Source organism: Marmota marmota, unplaced genomic scaffold (genome assembly GCF_001458135.2).
Source record: "Marmota marmota marmota unplaced genomic scaffold, marMar, whole genome shotgun sequence".
Lineage (NCBI taxonomy): Eukaryota > Metazoa > Chordata > Mammalia > Rodentia > Sciuridae > Marmota > Marmota marmota.
Window position 1 is genome coordinate 8920401 of NW_025999905.1, and position 16164 is coordinate 8936564.

Here is a 16164-nt window from a genome sequence, read left to right on the forward strand (position 1 = left end):
TGGGAATGTGAGCCTGCAGGAAGTGTCAAAAGCATCATGAAGGGGGCAGGGGTTGTGGCTCAAGTGGTAGCGCGCTCGTCTGGCATGCGTGCGGCCCAGGTTCGATCCTCAGCACCACATACCAACAAAGATGTTGTGTCTGCCGATAACTAAAAAAATAAATAAATATTTAAAAAAAAAAAAAAAAAGCATCATGAATGTGTAGACATCAGCATGAGTATGAGGACCTACACAGCTAAGGAAAACTGGGGTGGAAATTGTTTTTGAGCCATGCACCGGACCTGGTCTGCCTACCTAAGCATTTGAGTATATGTGAATATATAAACCCTTATCTATTTAAGGCATTTGGTTTGAATTTGATATGTGCAGACAAAACATATTTATAATTAATAAGTTAACCTCACAATTTGCTCACTTTTATCTTCAAAGACTTTTATCTTCAAATACTAAATAGCCAACTATATTAAAATGGAAGAGTAAAGAATTTCTGTGTGCTCCAAATCATGAACAACCTCAAGAATGGGATCCTAATTAGAATAAGTTATACTCCATGTACGTATAATATGTCAAAATATTCTCTACTATCATGTATATGTAAAAAAGAACAAGTTAAAAAAAAGAATCTGTGTGAACAGATGTGGAATTCTCATGAATAAATTAATGCATGGACTCTATGAAATCTTCTTGCCCATTTCATGATTCATAGTAGGTGAATTCTTAATGTACAAAGGAGCCCCTGGAACTCACTTCTAGCCTCGATCTCAATTTTCTGCACTGAAAATGATATAACAGCCTAGAGAATGAAGCCAAATTGCCAGGAGAGAACATGTAAGGAATGGGACTGACTGGTTTTAGGATCAGTTTCTTGACTGAGACATAACGGCTGACACTTAAGAAGGATTTGATTGAAATATATGAAGCATGAATGGGATGGATAAACTGAACAGAAATCTACTCAAAATAAGGAAGACAGAGAATGTCTTAAGACATACAACTTAAATATATGGCAAAAGGACAACCAGTAATTTTAAAAAATAGACAAAAAAGTTAACAAAATCTACTTCCTATATGTGGGAAATAGTCACAGGTTTTTTTCTATTGGTTTTGTTTTTTTAAGTATGGAAAGTTCCTAATCAGAGTTACTAAGGTGGAAAATAAGAAGCTGGGATATAATTGAGATTAAGAACTACAATGAACCTTCTCGTGGCTTATTCAGCTACACACCCACAGTCTAGATACCATCACCCCTTATCATCTGTACATGATGCAAGACCTCGTACCAGTAATTCTTAATAGCTACAAGTGTATATGTGTTCATCTGTATTAAACAGTAGATATATACCCATCTGCACAGGTTTCACAGATGTATTTAAAACCTAAGTGTCTATTATAACCATTTACTTCCTACATAAGGAAACACTGATAATTAAACTGAGTGCTATAAAAATGTAAGAAGACCACAAGAGGAGAAAAGAACAAACAGGAACATGTTTAGCAGGCAAACCTATCCCCACTTTTGTTCCTAAAAACTTTATGAAAATAAAAATAAATACTAAAAGAAAATTCATCTTTAACAATACAATGCATAGTAACTAGGTCTTACTGATTGCAAACTTGGTTAAGAGGAGCCTTACAATTTCAACAGGAGCAATGCTTCGCACCAGCTGCTGGAGGAGTGTAGCTTCACAGTATGGGAATTTTCTGATGCTTTCTCTAATGATTTTTTCCTGATACACTGGAAAGCCATCAGAAGCTCGGCCTTTTAACAAGCTGAAAGATATTTTTTAAGGACACATTGAAGTTCAATCACTAAGCATTTCCTTCTAGCTGAACCCAACAGCTTTTAGTAGTTTCTTCTTTGTTATGTAAGATTTTCATCATCTCTTTAAATCATGAAGATGACTCAATTCAACCTGCAATTCAGGCCTTTACAGGTTTCCAGGTTCTGAGATGCACAGGCAAAGGTGACCCACCAGAAAAAGCTAAACACTGTTATCAGATAAGCTGGTTACTTATTACCATGTCAGTTATTTGTAGGAAGAATGAAAACTCTCATTGAGTCACACTCTTCTGACTTGGTTCCCTTTTCTCATTAACGTTGCAAGAAAAGTTTATCTCTGGTGGTCAGAGAACAAGAACAACACTCAGCTCTCCCAGATATAACAACAGAAATACCCTAAATGCCATTTTGAGTCCTCAGTACAACCTCCAGCACCAACACCATTAAACCTCACACTTGCACTTAGGCATTTTTTAGCTGCCTGATCTTATACATACTATTCAACCTCAGATTCCTCATGTGTAAACCAAGGATAACAAAAAAAAAAATCACTGCAAAGCCTACAAAACTAATCTTAGTATAATATGGTCCCCTTATTTCTTGCAGACTAAATGTGATCCCAACAATAGAAAATGCTGTTAAAATACTTAATTTTGAAACTTATAACTAGTTTTTATATATTAAAGTATTATCCTACTTGTCTGTATTTTATACAAGACATGGTAAAAAAACAGTACCTTTTGATCAGTGTGTCCAATTTATTCTCTCCATCTTTTAAGAAGTTAATGCATTTCTGAAAGATACAGCTGATATAATGCATTTTCATTGCTAATACTTCATTCATGTCTCTTTGTTTCATACATTTCTCACAAATCAAATCCATCACTTTATAGCACTTATTCAGGGCTGCTTCTTCTGCCAGCAGAGGATTCTCATTTACAAGCATCACGATCTAAAAGAAATTCCAGAGAACTTAGAAATTCCATGAGATATTTTCAATTTACAAATTGGGTAGTTAGTTGACTGCAAGAGATTACCAAATAAAGTCTTTCTTAGGATCATATAGTCAGTGTACTAGTTCAAATTAGAATGCAAATTGCCACCAAAGTAATAAAACTAATATGAAAGAACCCTAACACCATGGTATCTCTTAATATCAAAGTAAAATATGATCTGCCATCTCTCTGAACCAAGGTATTAGTACATCATTTCAGGTACATAGTTTTACTGCCTCTAGAGTAATCATGGCACATTGTACAATCTTTATGTATAAAATCAAATCACTGAGCAATTACTCTTCTTAGTTAACATTACTGAACTCTATAATTTCATGATTATAAGTATAATTCTCATTAATTCTTATTAATTATAAGAAAATGAGATTTTCACAATAAAAAGTCTAAAAATGAAATTGTTTTTCTTTCCAATTAACTATATTTCTCTGAGGAAATTTTCCTAAAGATGCTTCAAATTATCTACACTAATGAGAATAGGTCAAGGAAGAAACTATAAATAATTTTAAAAGTGGAAAGTCAAGTTGGGCATGATGGCACATGCCTGTAACCCCAGCAGCTCGGGAGGCTGAGGCAGGAGAATTGCGAGTTCAAAGCCAGCCTCAGCAATGGGGCAAGGTGCTAAGCAACTCAGTGAAACCCTGTCTCTAAACAAAAAACAAAAACAAAAACAAAAAACAAAACAAAATAAAATGGGGCTGGGGATGTGGCTCAGTGGTCGAGTGCCTCAGAGTTCAATCCCTGCTACCAAAAAAAAAAAGTGGAAAGTCAAAAATTATCAAATTTTACACATTATAAGTCCCACATTTCTACATTTACCTTTTTATTTTCTTTTAACTACCCCATTTCTTATGAATGGACAGATTAAGCTTGAATTTAGTGTAATGAGGAGTATGTTTCTTACCAGCTTTGTTACAGGGTAGATTACTTGAATTTGGGTCTGTATGAGACCCTGCGTGAGGACCTATAGTGAACATGTATATAACATCGCCACAAGGGTATGCAGTCAGTACTTACTAATTTACATGTTACAGCTAAATACTTATCCTAGTGATTGTAAATGTCAGGGAACAAAAGTTAGCAGATTTAGTAAGTTACATTCCTCTCTTCAGGAATGAAAAAAGATCAGTTGTTAGTTTAAGTAAAACCTACACCTAGCCTCCTAACACAGATTATATGGACATGAGAAACTGAAACAGAATCTTCACTTATTCTTGATACTACTAGATTTATATATAACCTAGTATTTTTCTTAAAATCCAACACTTAATAACAATAAATTATTAGACTTAAGTATGTATAATCAGAATACTTAGTGGTCAATTTATTGATTATTCCCCCTACCAAATATATATCAAAATTAATTTGTGAAGAAGACTCATTAATTAGCTTATTTACATCTCTACTTACTGCAATCATTTAAAATTGTTTGCTCAATATTTTTATATATAGCATTTATAATCAAAGTACAAGCTCTTAACTTACAAGTGGGAATTCTTTTTAAAAAAATCTCAAAGAGAACCCAGATTAATGATTTTTTTTTGTCTCGAGACACTTATTTTATAGAGCAAATATTTATAAAGAAATACGATAGCCGACATTTCTTTTTTTATTTACCTTTCATTTTCTTTTGAGTCCCACATTTCTTATGTATACACAGATTAAGATTAAATTTAGTGTAATGAACCATTACCATGCATTTACTGAAACATTTACATAGCTGTACACAAAGGAATATTTGTGCTAGTTTCCTTCCTTTTCATCTCTGCAGCATTTTTTAAAAAAATATTTATTCTTAAGTTTTTTTAGGTGGACAAATATCTATATTTTACATTTATGTGGTGCTGAGGATCGAACTCAGTGCCTCATGCATGCTGGGTGAGCGCTGTACCACTGAGCCATAACTCCAGTCCCTCTGCCGAATTTTGAAGTATTTTGAAATGAATCCTTATTATAAATTACCAAGAGAAAAACAATATGCCTTTCAGCATTAAATATGCCTTTCAGCATTAAAAACTATTTGAATCTTAACTCTCAAAAGGGTGCTACCTGAAACTATGTTCATGAATTTTGAATTCATTTTTTTAACTCCCCCTCCTTTTATTTCCAGTGCTAGAGATCAATCCTAGGGCCTCATGCAGACTAGACACACACTCTACCACTACAGATACAGCCCCAAATTTCATTTTTAAAATTGCTAAATCAACAATTTGGGGCTTGAATATCATCTTACTAAGCAAAAACAGGATTGCTCTCTATATACCTCTCTCCTTTCCACGTAGAAACTTTGCTCAGTTCTGTTTTTCTGTGATTTATTTTTCTCTAGATAACCTTGATTTTCTGGGTATCAGCATAATTCCCCAAGTCCCTTTTGAAAATAAACACATCCTTATTACCATAGCAGCCACTTAACCTAGACACAAATGCAACTATGTTACGTGCAAGGGAATGGAAAGGTAAGCTGCATACTGAAGAAATTTCTGTGCTTATTTTAAAAGCTATTTGACTTTAGACAGTGGTTGCCTGTTACTTTTTTATAATACTCACTAGGAAGAACCAGGCTAGCTTGAAAAGAAATAAAATAATGAAAGTGGGCCACAATGAAAGCAACTGGCCAGCTTTATATCCAAAGTATGGATAAAAGAAAGATTTTCAAGTGAATAGATTGTTTATACCTACAAAAAAGCAAAGTCAGGTCTGAAGGACGTTACTCTGGTTATATAACAGTCTCCTTTTATAAGACTATGTGATACAAAAATATTATGTAGAATATTTCAGATTATATACCTTTGCAATTTATTACCTGTATAAATATGCCCTTTATCTAATTTACTCAAAATATATGCCTTTAAAGATATCTGAAAGTAGAATAATTCTTAGGATTTTTTTAAACCTGAGAGACCAGGTTCCATGTAAACATCAAAAATTATTCCAGAACCTTCTTGCAGTCTAATGGCATAGAAATGTAGATATAAAAGTCAGTAAATCCAGAGCTGGGGACATAACACAGTAGTAGACTGCTTATCTAGCATATGAGAGACTATGGCTTCCATCCCTAGTACTGATAAAAAAACAAGAGTTGGTGAGTCAGAAAAATACAGGAAACTTCTTCAAATCCACCTAAACTAGAATTCCTCGTAATACTCATGCCAAAGAGGAACAAAGGTATTATAAAACCACACACATTCTCTACAGTAAGAAATATGGTATCTATATGAAAAAACCTGTCTTCCAGCCCAGCCTGCAACACACCAGAGTGTCAAAGACAAAGAGGTGCTGCTATTCCCACGAGTTCTCTCTTCTAAATGTGTGCTGGGATGGAAGGAGCCACTAACGCAAAAGAGGCAATTTTTTTTTTTAAAGGGTAAATTCTAAGTACCATTTTCTTCATAATTTTTTATGCAACTTTTGTTGTTGTTTCTAAAATGACGAATCCAAAGAAAATAGCAGTGGAAATAGTGAGGAATGATTCTTAAAGCATCCTAGTTATGCGATTTGAACTTAAGTGTTGGTCTAAAAGTTGAACAATCTGCTTGATTTGACTGACTCCTGAAAAAACTATATTACTTAAAATCATCAAAGAATCATTGGCATGTTCATGCTTCCTAGAAAGATAATTAATAGTAGATGCCAACAGAACACTACTCGGAGCCTTTCTAACAGTCCTGCAAATCAGGCTCTGGGCACTCTGAGTGTTGGCTGCAAAAGGCTCAGAGTGGCCTCCTTCTTGTCCTCATTCAATGGGAGCCATCTCGCTTCTCTCTACCTGGGAGGTTGTCTCTTCTCTCCAGAAATGAATACAAAAGCCTGACTCACTGGCCACTCTGGAGCCACACCTGCTGCAGAACACAATGGTGTGAAGCCGGCTTCATGTGGGCCCCACTCTTTGCTTGACCTTTCCTCCTGCTCCAACCTGTTGCTCCTACTATCTCTTGGGTTTCAACCGAATGCACTCCTTCAAGAAATCTAATGAACAAAGGGGCCTACTCCAAACTCCACATCTACAAAACTCAAACCCAGACCATTATGATCCCATATAATAAGAGCAGTTCAAACTCTGAAGCAATATTGAAATGAAAAGCAAATACAACCTACCTTGACAGGATGAAGATTTGTTGTGGTGATGATTTTGTGCAATGGGCCTGCCAACTTTGGAGGCAGTTTTGGCTCTTTATCCAGTCCCTGGGGTTTAGTGTAATAATCCAGTCTCTCTCGTGGAAAGAAATTGTTGATTATAGTCACACAATCATGTTGACCTTTTAATAGAAAAATAGAAAAATTGCATTTTTATCATTAAAAACAAGACATCATCTGGATTTTTTTTTTTTTTAACTATGTTGCTGCTTCCTTATAAAGTAACCATGCATCGGAAAAGGAGAGTATAGGAGGAAAAGGAGAGGTACATTATTTTAGAGAACATTTATAAGCATTCTAAAGTAAAGAAACAATCTTTTAAATGCACAGAATCCACAACATATCTGAAGATTATGTGGATTACAAAAAAGCAGTGTTCAAGTTATAAATGGCCCTGAAGTCTTTTGTAAAAATGGGTTGTAATCTAAATGTCTCTTCTTCAAACCGCTACACAAATGATAATCATGCTTCCCTAGTTATACTTAATTCAAATATATGCTATATAAGTATATTGTTATAATAGTAATAATTAATATTATTAAACTACCCCTCTCCCCCAATTTGAGAAAAGCATGGCCTCTTTGTGAAATGAATCAAAGAAAAAAAAATTATTATTTTTTTAAATTTTTGCTCCCAAAAGTTTGGTTTCTCATAAATCTCTAAGCCACTCCTCTGAGCCATCTCTAGCTTTAGAAATGGTTCTACAGAAGCAAAACCTTCCTACGGAGGTTGGTGGCCTCATAGTGTGCTCCTGCCACCTCCCCCTCCCGGGATCCCTCTCCACTACCTCTCTGGAGCTGGGAAGCGGCCACTCTGGGGAAGCAGGCAAAACCTACAGGGCATACTCCAGGGTGAAGGCTCTTCTGGGATCTCTGAAGGAGAAACCTCTTCCGCCTCTCTGCCTGGTGAGGGCAGAGGGACCAGTGGTGGCGAGTCCTGGGGAGAGTGCCCATCACTGCAGCTCTCGGAGGGTGATCTGTCCTGGGCAGACAGCGAGGCCCCTGCCCACGTGTGCACGGTCCTGGGAGCATCTGCTTGATCCTTTCGACAACAGGTGACCTGCAGGGGGATTGTACTGTGGGCCAACTGGACCCCTGGCACTTGAGGCTGGCAAGGGGCTCTGCTTGTCTCTGAGCATTTTTGGGAGAACGTGGGAGTGGAGCAGCCTCTTGGTGCCTCGGCTGGTAGGGTGACCTTGGGCCCAAAGGCATAGAGATTGTGGCACCTCCTCCACTGCTGCCCAACCCTCACAGCTTCACTGGACTGCCTAACAGACACAGAGCAGAGTACCCAGGGAGACCCAGCAACTCCAAGATTACGCAGTACTAAGACAGATGGCTTCTTGGAATGGCAGTGGACTAGTAACATTAACCATGACAACTAGGGCCACAATCAGAGCTGGAAAATAATGGCCCTTCAGCAGATTCTATTACAGTATATAGAGACTTTCAAGAACCACAGAAAGATACCAATTTTAAAGATTATTACACAAACTGAAAGAGGTAATCCTGTTGACTATTGAGAACTAAATCATTAATGCAGATCAAGGGGGCAAAGCATCTCAAGACAGAGAACAACTCAAAGATAAAAATTATTATGGAAGAGAGAAGCGAACTAAGAGATCCAAGAAATCTAATAGTAAAAAATCCCAGAGAGGAAAAAAAGAAATGGAGAAAGAATTAAGCAAATGACAAAAGAATAGGTCACCGATTTAGAAAGAGAAATTAGTAGTGATCACAACATCATTTTTTGGTATTCCATGCTACCATTAAATACCAAATCACCAGTTAGTTAACTAGTTTCTGTCTCTCTTTTTTCCTTTCCTTTGGGTGGGGAAGGGGCATTTTCTTTTCTCTTTCTCTCTCATTCTCTTTTCCCTTCCTCCCTTCTTTCCTTTTTCTTTCTCTCCCTTTCCTTATGTCAGAAAGCTCCACTGCCTACACCTTGAGAAGTCAAACAACAGCAGTCTATATTAAAAATCTGTAATGAGCCAAGGTGATGTCTAGGGAATGATCAAGTCTACCTCCAGGATCTTCAAGAAGAGAGAAAAATGATGTTCAATGAATTTTATCTCCTAAGGGAGGTGTGTTGTGGACAAGACAGCATCAAAAGCAGTACAGGTATCCGTGTGAATTTACAACTTGTACTTGAAGAAACTAGAGAAGATGAGACAGACTGCACAAGCTTCCTTGAAATACAATCTACACTCACATTGAATAAAACATATATGTTCCTATTTTTTAAAAAAGTTGTTCCAAAATATCTCATTGAAATGATCAAACCAGATACTTTTATATCTGGTATTAATATAAAGGGGTCAGAGGAAAATATGGAATTAGTTTAAAACTGTACCTCCTCATCATGGAATTAGTTTAAAACTGTACCTCCCCCAACTAGTACAGTCAAAAAAAGCTGTTAGCTGTTGGACGTGGCTGTACATAAAAATATCTACTACATAACAATCACACTGTCATACGACTAGGATTTTTGTTTGTTTTTTGTTTGGTACTGGGGATTGAATCAGGGGCACTCGACCACTGATTCACATCCTCAGCCCTATTTTGTGTTTTATTTAGAGACAGGATCTCACTGAGTTGCTTAGCGCCTTGCTTTTGCTGAGGCTGGCTTTGAACTCACTACCCTCCTGCCTCAGCCTCCTGAGCCTCTGGAATAACAGGCGTGCACCACCACACCCGGCTAAGATTAGGGGTTTAATATTATACCTTTATGAAAAGTAAAAAATAATATTACTTACTTTTTGTCAAAGTCAATGTTTTTAATTTTAGATAATGCTTAATGTGACATTTCGTTTTAACTAATCTAATGATTTACATTACAGTGATATATGTTTAAAGTTTATCTTCATAAATGTAATTTTTGTTTGATAATGTGTTTTAATTTTTATAATTAGAATTATAAAATATTTAGTTTTGTTGGGTTTTAATTTACAAATTCTGAATACACAAATAAAAAGAATTATCAATATAGAGAATAAATGTTACAAGGGGGGAAAGTCAGCACATCATTTTGCTCTAGTATTACAATGACTAGACTTGAGTCTTGTAGCCCTCAAAAACTCACTGACATATTCTGGTAAAATTGCTTAGTTTCAAGGATGAACTAAACATTAAATATTCTTTCAGAAAGAGATGAAAAGTTTACAAAAGAAAATAAACTGAGTTCTTATTTGCAAAACTAGAAGTGATAAAATCAATAACAATATCATACTAAAAACATTCTCATGAAAACCAGGAAAAGGACATGCCAATTATCACTATTAGTACTTCTCTTTAGTTTGAAATTTGACAATAATTCAAATAGAATATAAAATAGAATTGAATAGCTAAAAAATCCAAGAGACTAATAAAAATGACAAAAAAAAAAAAAAAAAAAAGGAATCAATAGCTTTTCTCTTTTTACACATAACAGGCTAGGAGAAGTGGAAGAGTGTTGAGGTGTAGTAAGAATTCTCCTTGCAATGGGGCAATAACTCCAAATTACTAAAGATATGAACTTTTTAAAAATGACTGTTATTAAGGAATCTATTAAATATTGTTGAGAGACCAAACAAGTTCTGCCCAAAAACCATATAAAGTCATACTATGTGAATTGGATAGTAAGTTCTTACATCATACAGATGTTTATTCTCTGCATATACATAATGAAAATTATATAAAAGGGAATTTAACTTACATAATGAAAATTACATAAAAGGGAATTTAACTTAAAACAAGATGGTATTTCAGTGCAGTGGGAAAAAGTTGGGTGGTTAATAAATGGTATTATCACAGCTATATACCTAGGAGAAAAGAAATTGTTAAAATAAATAAATAAACTTTAGAAGTACCAAAGCAAAACTCCTTAGGAAAAACAAAAATCCAAACAACATTTAGGAGACTGCCCGATCAAAGAAAATCTCTAACAAGAGAAGAAACATGGAATTTATAAAAATAAATAAGACTATTAAAAATAAACTCCCTGTGGCAAAGGTCCTCATAAGAATCAAAGGGGAAAAAAAATACTGGCATAAAATAATTTAAAGACATTTGGTCTTAGACAAGCAAAGCGGTTAACAACCGTAAAATACATGAAGCTTCTTGGTAGAAGAAAAGACAACACAAAAGAAAAACAATTAAAGAATATGAACAAACCACCCACAGAAGGGAAAATACAAATGATCAGAAACAACAGTTTAATTTCACTAAACGAAAACTTTCCCTTTATAAAGGGAAGGTAAATTCATGATATACCATCTTTTCAACTATCAGACTGGCAAAACTGAAAGTGATAACGTCCAGTTGAGGACACTAATGTGAAAGGATACTAATCCTTTTGGAAAACAATCTAGACTCACATTAAAATTAAAATTATATATCCTTTGCCTCAGCAATTTTACTTCTGAGAATAGGTATCTTATAGATACATAAAAATAAAAAATTATAACAAGGATGATTATTACATAGTTTCTAGGGAAGTGATTAAAAAAACTAAAATCTGTCAGCAAGGAAGAGCTAAATGAACTGGGAAGCATTTATATCAAGAAATGTTATATAGCTACTGAAATAACAATTGGTTTATACCTACTGAGTTGGGAGGAATTCCCATGGTACACTGATAAGTGAAGGAGACAAGTTGCAAGGAATGTTTACTGTATAGTTGATCACATTTTTAAAAAAATTTTGTACATGTATATGTACTGATCCACTTGAAGCAAACAAAAAGGGAAAAATAACTTATTTGTTTTGGACCTGGGCACTGAACCCAGGGACGCTTAACCACTGAGCCACATTCTTAGCACGTTTTATATTTTATTTAGATACAGGGTCTTGCTAAGTTGCTTAGAGCCTCACCAAGTTGCTAAAGCTGGCTTTGAACTTGTAATCCTCCTGCCTCAGCCTCCTGAACTGCTGGGATTACAGGCATGCACCATCACACTGGGAAGAATGACTGTTTTTCAAAGTCTTTTTATATGGAAAATTTATTCCAACTGAAAAAATATTCAGTCTGTGAAACTAGTCTAAGTAGATTAAAATGCATTTAAAATGCTATTCTTATTTTAGAATGTGACTGTGGACAATTTATGCTTTAGATTTTTGTTAACTTTGTAGTGTAAAGAAAAAAGAGCATGTTAATGACTGAAAGAAAAGGCTCCTCCACTTCCAGGTCTACGAACTTGGGAAGGTTAACCTCTATCTGAGCTCTGTTTTGTTTCATCATGTACATAATGATCACTCATAGAGCTAAATAAAAGTTGGGACACATTCTAATTCCCCTGCTTCATTGCATATAAATCAGAAAACTGAGGCTCATTGGAAGTGACAGGATTTGGCCAGGATGCTAATAACAGCAGAAATGAACTAAAATATGTTTCCATGTCAGTAGTTCAGCGATTTTTCCCACTGCACTGACCCCATCAAAACTAACTTAGAGAAGAGTTGGAAGCAACCATGGGGTCCCCAATCGGGAGACAAAATATTTCTCTGAAGCTTGCACAGCAAGGCCATACATTTCTCAAATCCTTATGAAATTAAAATAAAATAAAATAGGGATACTTGTTTTTATAAAGCTGTCACAAGGCAACCAAATGAGTAACTGATTTAATCATTGAAAGTCTCTATATTTTAAGAAAATGTAATAACAAAATTTAACTAGATACTCAGTTACAGTTGTATACACCTGATTAATTCTCACTGAAGCTCAATTCAAACATAATTTCTCTCAAAACCCCCTTGGAATAAAACAGAATATCTCCTCCTTCTATGTACTTTTATGGAATTAAATTCTCCCTTGATGTAGCATTTCGCACTGCCATTGCTATTTGCCTTTAAATGCCATGAAAACATGACCAACCTCTATCTTGTTCACCACTATAACTGAACCACCTGAGAGTGATACTGTATATACAGGTTATAAACATTAAGAATTTTTTTTAAACGAATCATTGGTCACAAGGCCACTAAATAAATCAGATGTTTCTATCTTTGCTTTTTTTTGAATCAGAGGACTCTCTTAACTACCAGATCAATCAACGAGGCCAAAATACCAATGATCAAACATTCATTCTCATTTTGTCCTAAACCAAAACATTATATCAGGTAACAGGATTAACATGCCAAGAATCACTGGACACACAAAATAAACATTTGTAATTGATAAAGATGATAATGAAGCAGCTGCATATTATTATTAAACATTCCTTCCTAAAAAAGAATTGCATCACTAATGTAATTATTAATAGAAACTGATACTATTTGTTTAGTGCTACATGTAAGGTCCTTTCAGTCTATCATCTCTTATAATCCTTAAAATGACCCTGTAACTATTTTACAATGAGGAAACTGAAAGAATTATTAAATGCCTTGTAATTAAATGGCACAGCCAGAATTTCACTTTAGAATTGCTGACTTCACAGTTTATAGTCTTAAATATTGTCAAACTACTTCCATTAGAGAAATAAAACATACTACTTCAAAGCACTTGGCTATAATTAAAATGGCCCTACTATTCTTTGTATCTCACAAAATGGAAATTCAATATATGCCTTCATTTTCCCCAAATATCACTAGTTATTTTAATATGCTAAAAGAGAGTGGACTGTGAACATTTTGTCTCTCTTTTTTTTAATCCAATACTTGGGATTGAACCCAGGGGCACTCAATCACTGAGTTACATCCCCAGCCCTATTTTGTATTGTATTTAGAGACAGGGTCTCACTGAGTTGCTTCACGCCCAGCTGTTGCTGAGGCTGGCTTTGAACTCGAGATCCTCCTGTCTCCAGTCTCCAGAGCTGCTGGGATAATAGGCTACATTTTCTTTTAAAAAATAACAACAAAATTTTCATTCTGAAAAGCAAAGTGGTATTTTTTCCCAGAAGGGAAACTTTGAGAATAATCTAATGGAAAACTATAGCAAAACTCACCCACAAAAGCTGCCATCTGAGCTGCTGTTCTCCCTACAGAGTTGACAACATCTGTCTCTGCACCAGCCTCCAACATTACCCATGTGATGTCTTTGTTTCCTAGTGATAAAGGGAATACATTTGTTAATATAAGGAATATACAATGTAAACACCTTCAAAATTCTCTTGTATCTCTTCTTCCTCCCCCATTTACTTTTAGCTTTCCATCATGGGAACATTGTCATGTTTTTCAAAATATGAATCATAATTATAAAAAAAATAAAATTCTACAGGATCTATTTAAAAATTAACCAAATTTTCTGGAAAAAAAAATCAGGCAATAAAAAAAAGGAATGGCATGGGATTGACTATCACATTTAAAAATAATTGAAATGTTCTCCTAATGATAATCCTCAATATAAAATCAAAACAAAGATACAAAAGTATCAAAAACAACAACAGGGATCTGGGGTTGTGGCTCGGTGATAAAGCACTTGCCTAGCATGTGTGAGGCACTGGGTTCGATTCTCAGCACCACATAAAAATAAATAAAATAAAGGTCCATTGACAATTTTTAAAAAACAAAACAAACAACAACAACAACAATAAAAACCAGAAGAGAAAAAATGAATAGGAATCCTCCTTTAATATCCACTAACTCTTTCTAACCCTCACAACTAAAGGCTCTGGAATAACTATTAACAACTTAGGATCTATCTTTCTAGATGTTTTTCTATCTAAACATCTATAGTTGTTTTCACTAATGGAATCATTATAGATGCTTTGCCAATAAAAACTATAGTTAATGAATATTATTTTCCGTCCATTCTTCCAAATTTGAACCACCATTTCCTGAGGAACAGTTCCTGGAAAATATGGATGGATTGAAGGTTAGGCATATTTTAAATGCATTTTGCCAGGCTTGGCTTCTAGGAAGGTTGGACTACAATGTACTCACCAACACAATGCAAAAAGTTCCTGGGCATTATCTTTAACCTTTGCCAACATAATAAGCATAAAATTAGGATTCATTTGATTATTATTGAAAATGTTTTGTATGTGATAAAATATTTCTTTTGTTCTTTGGTAATATAGTACTTGTTTTTTTTCTAGTGGATATATAAGAATTGTTTATATACAAATATAGCAATATAACCATTTAAACTATATAATAAATATTTTCCTCCATTTTTCATTTCTATTTTATTTATTTATTAATGTGGTGCTGAGGATCAAACTCAGTTCTCACACACGGTAGGCAAGCGCTCTAACACCAAGCCACAACCCCAGCCCTTTCATTTGTATTTTAACTCTTTTTATGGTATATATCATGGTATATATGCCAATGTTTAAATTTAATAAATTAGACAATATTGTCCTTTTGGGGCTTATAAATGCATTTGTGTTCCAAGATTATAAAAACACAGATTACTGTTTTTAAAATAAGATTATTATATCTGTATTTTCTTAAAACAACTGCAATAATCACAGATAACCTCACTTAATTTTACATCATATTTCTCAACTGACTTTATTCAGCAAAGAATAAATATCATAAATAAGTTTCTAAATGGGTGATCATGTTAAAATTGCAGTGAGACAAATTGCCCTATCATAGCAGCCACCGGATCAAGAGAACCAAGAAGTGTTTGCTTCAAAATATCAAGAAACAGAACAAAGTAACTAACGTAACAAACCTAGCTTCTCAATTACACCAAATTATATTGTCAACATAAAGAACCAATTGATTTGAGTCTCTAAAGAAACAGATTGCCAATTTAGGTATATAATTAAGTTCATACTTTATAACTTTTCAAAACCAATTCCTACCACTCCATCCCATCAAAATTGATCTTAAAATTACTAAAATAAAAATGCATTTAAATTTCAAATACCTATGCATTTAAAACAAACTTGTAAAGGTATCTAATATTAATAGAGCAAGGGCTCAGACTTCACCAGAAAGTGCAGCAAACATGAGGGCCGTGTATCCATGTTCATGTTGATGACAATTCACATCAGCTCCGTGTCGCAAAAGTAACTTGCACATGTCGAGTTTTCCTTTATATGCTGCATGCATGAGAGGAGTCATTCCATTCTTCAACCAAAAGGAAAAATGTATTAATTTTACATATTTACATTTTCCTTACCATGAATATAAAATAAACATGAATTAATAAAAGCATGGTAAAGCCTGCAAACTATTTTTTATTTTTTCTAGTTCATTATATGCAAACTATTTTTATATTCATTTTGAGATTTTTTTTTTATACATCAACATACAGATTTGGAAAGGATGTGTTTGATTCTTTGAAACATGGGGGGGGGGGGGGGAAAAA

The 16164-nt window shown here is 34.6% G+C and overlaps 1 protein-coding gene across 3 annotated transcripts in view; it reads right to left on the reverse strand.

Annotated features, from left to right (window-relative positions):
- The window catches only part of Ankmy2 (ankyrin repeat and MYND domain containing 2), a 36459-nt gene that overhangs the window by 8527 nt on the left and 11768 nt on the right, over positions 1-16164 (reverse strand). For all 3 annotated transcript variants that reach the window (XM_015498122.2, XM_015498121.2, XM_015498123.2), the window contains exons 3-7: positions 15785-15923; positions 13847-13945; positions 6889-7049; positions 2518-2732; positions 1635-1770 (exon numbers count right to left, since the gene is read on the reverse strand). In XM_015498122.2, coding sequence (XP_015353608.1) covers positions 1635-1770; positions 2518-2732; positions 6889-7049; positions 13847-13945; positions 15785-15923 — 750 coding nt within the window. The remainder of the gene's footprint in view (positions 1-1634; positions 1771-2517; positions 2733-6888; positions 7050-13846; positions 13946-15784; positions 15924-16164) is intronic.